At 33.3% G+C, this 9,584-nt stretch overlaps 1 protein-coding gene across 1 annotated transcript; it reads right to left on the reverse strand.

Annotated features, from left to right (window-relative positions):
• Nucleotides 1-348: 348 nt before the first annotated feature.
• On the reverse strand, nt 349-1,356 carry LOC132039156 (uncharacterized). Its single transcript, XM_059429699.1, has one exon. The coding sequence runs from the start codon at nt 1,354-1,356 to the stop codon at nt 349-351; it is 1,008 nt and encodes a 335-aa protein (XP_059285682.1).
• Nucleotides 1,357-9,584: the final 8,228 nt, after the last annotated feature.

Below are 9,584 nucleotides of genomic sequence, written 5' to 3' on the forward strand. Positions count from 1 at the left end.
ACAAGTTCGTGGCTAAGGACAATGTTATCAGTGATCACCCTTCCTGGCACAAATGCTGATTGTCCAGTATCAACTAGGCTATGCATAACACTTTGCATCCTCTTCATGATTACTTTAGATATGATCTTATATAGGACATTACAACATGATATGGGTCTGAATTGCTTTACAGATGATGGGTGTTGGACTTTAGGGACTAGAGTTACTAAGGTAGAATTAACAGGGTAGTACAAATCACCAGTATTAAAGAACCTGAGTAAAGCGTCTGTGACTTTACCCCAATAGGCCGGATTTCTTATAGAATACTTCGAGGCCATCTCCTCCGGAGCTTTCGATCATCAATACTCATTAATGCCGAGTATATCTCTTCTTTAATGCTTGGTGGATTAAAAGTAATTGTTGTTGCCTATCCAGTGTTACTCCATTCCTCATCACCTCTGGTCTAATAGCCGGAAGTTGACTAGCTGCTGAACCTAATAATGATTTATAGAATTTGGTCATTTCCTGCTGTATATCCTCTTCTGTATGTAGCATGTCCCCATTATTATTCTGGAGACTTCTGATCATATTAATTGAGTGCCTATTCTTCATACTTGCAAAGAAATAAGGAGTATTTGCATCACCAAGTTTCGACCATTGAATACTAGACTTTTGTTTGAGCACACTTTCTTCTATTCCTACCCATTTTTCAAGTTGATTTTTCAACTGCTTTTCACTATCAAATAGGGTACTAGGATAATCGTGCGATCTCATTAGTTGTTGGGTGGCTTGTAGTTGCGTTCTAAGTTCCTTAATTCTTGTATCAACTCCAGAGAATTCCTTAATTTGCAGTTTCTTGAGCTTCTGTTTAATCATGTGCAGCTTCCTCCATACTTTCTCCATTGGTGTTCCAGTAACTTCACTTGCCCAGCAAAATTCAATTATCTCCATGAACTGAGGGTGGCTTACCAAATGATTAAAAAACCTGAATGGTTTTTTCCCAGCAAATGGTTGGCAATTCATCTTGAAGCTCAAAGGGCAGTGGTCGGAAAAATGTGGATTAAATAGTACAACTTCTACTTGAGGTAGGTTCATGATCCACTGACCATTCCCAAAGGCCCTGTCAATCCTACTAAATATATGCCCATTAGTCCATGTGTAATCCCCACCTATAGTTCTAATCTCAGTTAAGTCAGTATCAGTTAAGCAGTCAGAGAAATCACAAGTCTCCATGTACATTCGTCTGTGGGGATACTGTCTTTCTCCGTCGACAAGATTAAAGTCACCTAGCGTTATCCGTTTTAAAATGCATTTGGCTACCGATATCTCTAAGCCCCTGCCATAGAACCTCTTCTCCGTCGATTGTATAAAGCCCATTTGCGGTCATATAGAACTCCAGGTTGGAGGAATGAATGATGACCTCTCCATGAATGAACTGAAAGTGCATGTTCAGTACTTTAAATGTCACAAACCTTGGGTTCCACAAAGATCTATAACCTTCCTTTAGCACTATACACATAATTAGCACACCATAACCATCCTGGTGCTATCTTATTTATAACTTTTTCAGCATTTTTTTCTTTGACCCTATGTTCCATAATAGCAATGAGGGTCACCTTATTCTCATGTAAAAAAACCTTCATCTCCTTTTGTTTATACACTTTATTCAGACCCCTTACATTCCAAGCTACAATCATTTTGAAAGTAAAGGGTTTGGTGGCGTACTACTTCCTCTTCCCTTGCTACTGTCCCCTCCTCCTATGTTCTTTATAAGATTAGGATGGTATTGTCCAATTGGCCACTGCACCATTGCTATGTTTCCAGTTCTCTCACATGGTTGCATAGACGCTTTCTGTGCAGATTTCCCTCTTACTATTTGCCATCCTTCTTCTGGTCTTACCTCCTCTTGGATAGAACTAGGGTGATGCACTTGATTAGGATTATCTGGTTGTTTCTGTGTGACCCCAGTACTTCCTGTTGCCTCAGTCCTGGGTTATTGTTTGGATTTCTTAATCACCTTCTCAATATTTTGTTTCTCTGGTTGCTGGACTAAGGGTTGATATTTTTGTTTCATTGCTGGTTGTTGAGTAGGCTTAGTAACTTTGGTCGGTTTATTCTCCTTCTCTGGGCAAGTGTGGCCTATCATCAAGCATACATTGCAGTACCTAGGCTTCCAGTCATATGCTACTGGCTGCATAAACTGGTTTCCTTTAGGGTCCTGCACTTTGACATAATTAGGCAGATCCTGAGTTATATCCATCTCCACAAGAATTCTGGCATAGGTACTGGATGTACAGTCGTCTGCATAGATAGGCACTCCTAAAGTGCTCCCGATCCTGCTTAGGGACTCAGCTCCCCAACAATCCAGTGGTAGATTGGGCAACTTAATCCATAGTGGAATAGTCTTGAGAATCTCGTCTTTGAAGTTAAAATCAGAAGCCCATTCTTTAGTGATGATTGGTTTCTTATTAATGGTATGCGGCGATTAAATGTATAGCTTCCCTGTCTGCTTCATTAGCAAATTGGATGATGAAGTATCCTTCGTTATGGTAATAGACTCGAGGTTTCACATCGTACCTCTTAATGGATACTAAGAATCTGTCAATTGTCCCAAAGGTTGGTGAGTCTCCAACAATATATAAAATCAGTGCAAACCTCCATTTCTCAGCCTCCTTCTTCACCTCGTCTTTATCTAGTTGAGCAATTTTCACCCCATCTTCAATTATAGGAGCTATATATTTTAGGTTCATACCTCTTTACCGCAAAAATCTATTTTCCCCTGCGACATTCGCCCATGTACTTTGGTGTAGATTTGCCTTCTCGATTCAACGACACTTGATGTCGTGATCGGTTCTTGCACTTGCACGGTATTCGCATTTTGTTACTCTGTCTCCCTTTTCCTGTTGTAATTGCTCTAGGGTTTCCTCCACCCAAATTTTGGGGATTCACTGGAGGTGTTATACTACCCCCCGGTGCTTCCCCAGCTGCTGGTTCCCGACTGAGTGAGGTCTTGGCACCTTGACTGTTTTGCAACAATGGTGGCCATTCCTCCTCCAAATTTTCAGTTGTTGTGCTCTGGTTAATCCCTAACTTTTCCCCAATGCTTCGACCTCTTTGGTTCCTTGGTTGAAGTTGTCCTTCCTGGGCCTCCCCCTCTTAGCCATGGCCAGTAGTCGTGCACGGAAGAGGACACCTAGCGTGCACCCCACAGGCGAGATCCAGTGAACAGTGAGAGTGGCGAATCTTAGAGAGAAGGCAGAGCTTCTCTCACTAAAAAGAAAGAACGAAATTTTCTCCATTTTTTTTTCTCCAAAAATACTTATTTTTCTAATAAGTATTTATTTTTAAAAAGTGAGATTTTTGACCAATATTTTATGAGAAAATAAGTGTTTAAAAAAAAAAAAAAAAAACAGGCCATTGAGTATCCAAGTTTATTGAAGCCCATTGAGTATGCAAGTTTATTGAAGCTTAGCGAGTACGATAGACAAATTTTATATTGAGTCTCAAATTCCAAGTCGACCCTTTATAGCTGGACATTTGGACCAGTAGGCCCCACCTCTACCATTACTCCAAAGAAATAAAAACACTTTTTTGGCCTAATTTTTTTTTCACAAGTAGTTAAATACTGTTATAATTTAAAACTAGAATTTAAGTGGAGAATAGAAGTGAAAAATCCTTTAGATCTAGTTTCGTCCATCACCCACTTCATAAGCTCTTAAAAATCATTCCACATAAATCCTTTTTTTTCCATATTAATTTTCCAAAATTTTCTTTTCTTCTTCATAAGAAATAACAATGGCAACCCACAATCTTCTGATTTTTAAAATTCTCATCAAGAACTGAACAACCAATGATTTAAAAGTGTTAGTGAAATAGAAAAATAATCATTGAAATAGAAAAATAATCACCAATTTTGGGCTAAATAATGTGTTTAAGAAAGTTGATGCAGAAAAAGGTGTTGGGAGGTGTTCCAAAATGACTCATCTATGCCATTTTTTATTAACGCCGATTTTACAGTACTAGATATGACACTTGGCCTCCAATTAGAGGTCCAATCGTTTAATTAAACCAGCACAAATTTATGGGTCGGGTTTTTGTTTAATTTGTGCTGGTTTAATTACACGATGTGGACCTCTAATTAGAGGCCAATTGTCATATTTAATCTTGTAAAATCGGCATTAATGAAAAATGACATGAATGAGCTATTTTGATAACAGCGATGGCATAAATTTTTATTGAATGTTGGTTTTCCGATAGTTCGATGGCATATTTGAGTCTTTTCCGTTATGTAAATGTAAACAAATAATATGCAAGAAATAAAGGGGAGAGATAGTAGTGGTAGAGGTGGGGTCCACTCGTCCATATGTCGGCTATGAAGAGTCTGACACAAGTATAACTTTGCATGTCACACTCAAAATAAAATTTCACAATTTTAAATAAAGGGGGATTTTTAAAACTTGTTATCTAAAACAAACTATTAAAATTTGTATTGATAGAAATCATTTCATTAAGGGTAAAAAAATAAATTTAAAGTTGAATTGTTACTAAATAAAGAAAAATGTTCCTTTTGAGACTGATTAAAAAGGAAAAAATATTACGTAAAATTGAAACGGAGGGAGTAGTATGTTATAGTGTTTGTTTAGTTGTAATTTTTTTTTTTTTTTTTTTGTAATTTAGGATCTTACAACTCGACTGAGTTGGCTGATAAAAAGTACTCCTAGGGCTAGTAGTAGTATATAGTGATAGCAATCATTTTAGGCATTGAAACAAATTTTTTAAATAAGCATTTACGTTTTTGATAGATCTAACATGATAATAATTGTTAATGTGGTTTATAAAATTTATGACCTTACCACTCGTTTGAGTTAGGTGATGAAAAGTACTCTAATACCTTGTTTATGAATTACGATTTGCTCATTTGGTAAGATTGTATAAGAGTTGGGGAAATTTTGATAGTTTTCATAAATTGTGGGATTTTCATGTTTATGATAAAAAAAAAATGCAACAAGAAATCTAAATTGCATGACCTAATAAAATTTCAACTTCAAATCAACATAATTTCAAATCACTGATTTGAAATCATGTCCAAACGGGTCCTTTGCATATGCTGGAATCCAATAAATTAAAGGTCTTATGTCGAAATCCAAAATCATGAAGAAAAGTAATACTCTAAAAATATCTACTCACTAATTCTAGTACTTCCACCATTTTAATTTGTTTGTCTGATTTTGATTTGAGACGAGATTTAAGAATGTAAAGAAGATTTTTGGATCTTATGGTCTTAAATTAAAGATGTATTCAAAATGCTTTTTAATCTTGTGATCTTAAATATGTTATGTAGAAAGTTGAAATTAAAGAGTTGCTAAAAAAAGAAAAAAAATATTCTTTTTTAAACGGACTAAAAAGGAAAGTAAGACAAATAATTTGAAACAGAAGGGAGTATTTTTTTTTAATTTTTTTTAAGGTCTTTATTTTGCATAATGGTAGTCGGCCCCAACCAAAGTGGAATTTACTGCTTGTGCATGAAACTAGTGAACTGAGATGTCAAGGCAAACATCTATTTTCAGCTAGTTAAATGGTAAGTTCTGTATAAATCTTGAGGCTCTGCTAACCACACAAAAGATAGTCCTGCTTATCAACATAGGTAAGAAAGTACCACTAGTAGGTGATTTGTTCTCACATGTCTAAATGTTCATGGACATAATTACTCAAACATATATACCGGTAAAAAATAATAAGTACCTAATAAAATAATATGTGCGTAAGTTGACTCGAACACCATCCTTATTTAAAAAAGAAGAAGAGATAAATCAATAATATTGGTGACAATTTTTTACATTTGACAACTCAATTAATAATAACGTATCACATAAAGACCATCTTTTATTCTTTTGGGCCGGTTATTTTTCAAGCAATAAAATAGTAAGAAACTTACTCGTATCTAGTGTTTACACTAATCCAATAAATATATGACACATGTCTTCGCAGACATAGTTATCACTAAATCATAGTTAATTGATGCATATTCTCACCTTAATTTATCACTTAACCGTGATAACTAGTAATGTTTGATATAAACACCAGGTGTGGATAAGTTTTTACTATTTATCCAAATTATTTGTATAATCAAGCTTTCTAGCGCCCTGGCAGTATTCCCATCTCCTCGTTCTCCACGTAATAGTTCTACCCGTCAACATCATGATGTTCTTCAGTGATGAAGTTGATGAGGTGGAATAAACTAGTATTGAATTGTCGAATGTTTTAATTAACTTTATAGACATTTTACCTTAATTTGTGGATGTTTAAACTTGTATTTTGTGAATGTTTAGTTTTCATTTAGGGCATGTTTGGTAAGCCACCTGGTAATTGGGATTGATATAATTACTAGGGTAGTAATTACACAGTATTGTAATTACAACGACCTGTTTGTTTGTCTTAACGTAATTACAAGCGTTTTATTTGGTTGCACAAGTGTAATTACACAGTTAGTTTAATTTAAAAACAAAACTTCATTATAAAAAATTAAAATTAATATTTAAAAAATACTTGCCATTATAAATGATATTAAATTAGTTATTTAATAACACATTCTTTCTTGAAAATATATTAATTAATAATCATATATTTTTAACTAATATTGTAAAAAATAATTGATATATATATTTTTCAAATTAATAATATTTAATTTTAATTAATTATAAAACTTAAAAGAAGATTTTTTTTTTTTGTGAGAACATCATGGATTGGATGTTTGACAAAAAAATAATATTTATAAATATAATGGTATAACATTATTCAAATGTTTGACACAAAAAATCCATCAAATGTAAGTGAAAAATAAACAATATGCAATGTGAAAGCAAATAACTTAAAATTGAAAATATAACCTAAATTCAAAATTCAAAAAAAATAAAAAGTTTAACATAACACTCTTATGTCAGATTCTAATATATAAATAAGTTTCAACGTAAAATAATTCAAAAGAAAGGGAAAAAATATAAGTCTATAGCCTCATTCACAATGAAATTTTACTTTAATAACGTCACTCGTTATATGCCAAGTTTGTTAATGACTCATTCTTTCCAATATTAAGAGGTGTAGTTTCAAAAATTAGAATAATAATACGGTTATGCTAAATGAATAAAATAAAAAAAATACGAGCAATTAAATGGAACCTCAAGAAGTAAAGGTTGGGAATGAGAAGAAAGGAAATGAAAAATAAATAATATAAAAATAAAAATACATTTTAAAAAATAAAATAATTAAAAAGTAAAAGTAAAAAAGAAATTAAAATAATAGAAATAAAAAATAAATTTAAATAAACAAAAAAAAAAATTAAAAAGTAATCCTGTAATTACAAAAATAACTCTCGAAAATAACTTTAAGAATTAAGAATGTAATTACATCCCAAAAAAACTAAATTCCCAAAGTAACCGTGTAATTACGGTCAACAAACAGACAACCGTGTAATTACACTCGGTTCTCAACCCCCCCCCCCCCCACACACACACACAACTTTGAGGGAGAGTGTAATTACACCCTCTCAATTACATTCAATTCCCACCTAACGTGTAATTGCGAGTCCAAACAAACGGGACAAACCGTATAATTACACCCAATTCCAATTACCTGGGTGGCTTTCCAAACAGGCCCTTAATATTGCATAAAGTTTGTTGGAGAAATGTGGAGTTTCCTTGGGTTTGTGGAGTTTTGGTTGTATAGTTGATGTATGTCTTTTCTTCTACTTGGCAAGTGGTGTAGCTTCAAAGCATGCACGGCTTGCCAATTTTCTTTCTTCAAAATTCCACCAAAAAACTGACGGCGCGTATCGTTTTCTTCATTTAAATTTATCCAAAATTATCATAAAATTGACGGAGCCAGTCGATTTGTTCAAAAATTTCTCCAAAAAATTAAGAAAATCAAACCGCTCGATTTCTGCATAAAACTCCAAAAAAATAATTAAAAATAACGACGATGTTGTTAGGATTTTGCCCTGATTTTCTTATCATATTTGATTTTACCTTTCTCTAGAAGGAAAGTCAAAGTATAACCATAATCGCTTAACTTTTTTTGAAAGAAAAATATAATTCTTTTCCATATTTGGCTAGTCTTTTTCTGGGAGAAAAAGTTTTTGGACCTCTATAAATTGAAGAATCTCTCTCATACAACTGAACGCAATATCATCCACAATGTAGTCGTCTAGAGAGTTTTGTTTATGGGGAGGTTATTCTCTCCACAGTTTTTATGTTTTTCTTTATATTAGTTTTTGATATGTGGGTCAATTGATCCTATTAAAATATTATGCAGTTTTCGTAAATTGTCATTGTCTTCTAATTTATCGTCATTCAACCTCGAAAAAATGACGATGATTGTTTCGATCCCAACAAGTCCGTTTGTTATTTCATTTTCTTTTCTCAAAATATGAACAAACGTCAAACACAATTGGTTCCTTTATAATTATAAAAATCTACTAAAAATACACACACATATATATATGGGTTCGTTAATATTTTAAACCTTTTTTGTCCCAGTTGTAAAAAAAGACATGTTGTCTTTTATTTAGGTATCGGATACACTTTTTCGAAATATACCGATAGCGTCCATCGATTTTCTGTTCCGGCGTGATCATTTCTGATAAATCACTCTCCACCAATTTTTTTATTAGTAGTCCCACGTTACCAACAGACTTCTGTTAGTATATACCATTGAAAATGCGTGCTTTAGTAGTGTCTTTGCCTACTCTGTGTTTCTAGGATTGAGGCCGCAAATGATACAATTTGTTGTTTTGAGCACCAGGCCTTGTCTTGCGACGCGAGCCTATTGGTTTTTCACTCTCCGATTTTTGCTATCCTTTTACTTGTCCTATTCTCTGACAACTTACATCATACACCCAATATCATGACTCATGCATATTACCAACCTCGTGTAGCTTCGTTTACTCTTTGAGAACACTTTTGTCACCTCATTAGCTATGTAACTAGCGATAAAAACCGTTTAAAACTAATAAGTTTTACACTACCGATGAAGTCACAATATGTTGTAAAAAATTAAATCATAATTCGTAATTCTGATATGATATTAATTCCCCATCAATTAATTGGAATACCCATGATCTCTAAAATGCAAAATGCATTCAATTCATATGCCCAAAATTATTCCACATCAACTAATTGGATTACCCATGGTCTCTATAATGCAAAATGCATTCAATTCATATGCCAAAAATTATTCCACATCAATTAATTGGATTACCCATGGTCTCTAAAATGTAAAATGCATTTAATTCATATGCCCAAAATTATAAAAAAAAAAAAAAAACTTTTCAAATTATATTCACAAAAATTGTAGCTTCTTTTATAGTTTGAGAACGCTTTAGTCATCTCATTAGGTCTGTAACTAGCTATAATTATTGTTTAAAAACAAGGTTTTACACTACCGATGAAATGACAATATGTTGTAAAAAATTAATTCATAATTCGTAACTCTGATATGATATTTATTCCAATTACCCATGGTGTCTAAAATGCAAAATGCATTCAATTAATCTGCCCAAAATTATTCCACATCAATTTATTGAATTAACCATGGGTCTCTAAAATGCAAAA

Source organism: Lycium ferocissimum, chromosome 12 (assembly GCF_029784015.1).
Source record: "Lycium ferocissimum isolate CSIRO_LF1 chromosome 12, AGI_CSIRO_Lferr_CH_V1, whole genome shotgun sequence".
In the NCBI taxonomy this organism is placed as follows: domain Eukaryota; kingdom Viridiplantae; phylum Streptophyta; class Magnoliopsida; order Solanales; family Solanaceae; genus Lycium; species Lycium ferocissimum.

What these genes read in the sequence shown, in the direction of transcription:
- LOC132039156 (XM_059429699.1), bottom strand. Translation starts at nt 1,356, where the DNA reads ATGGGCTTTATACAATCGACGGAGAAGAGGTTCTATGGCAGGGGCTTA.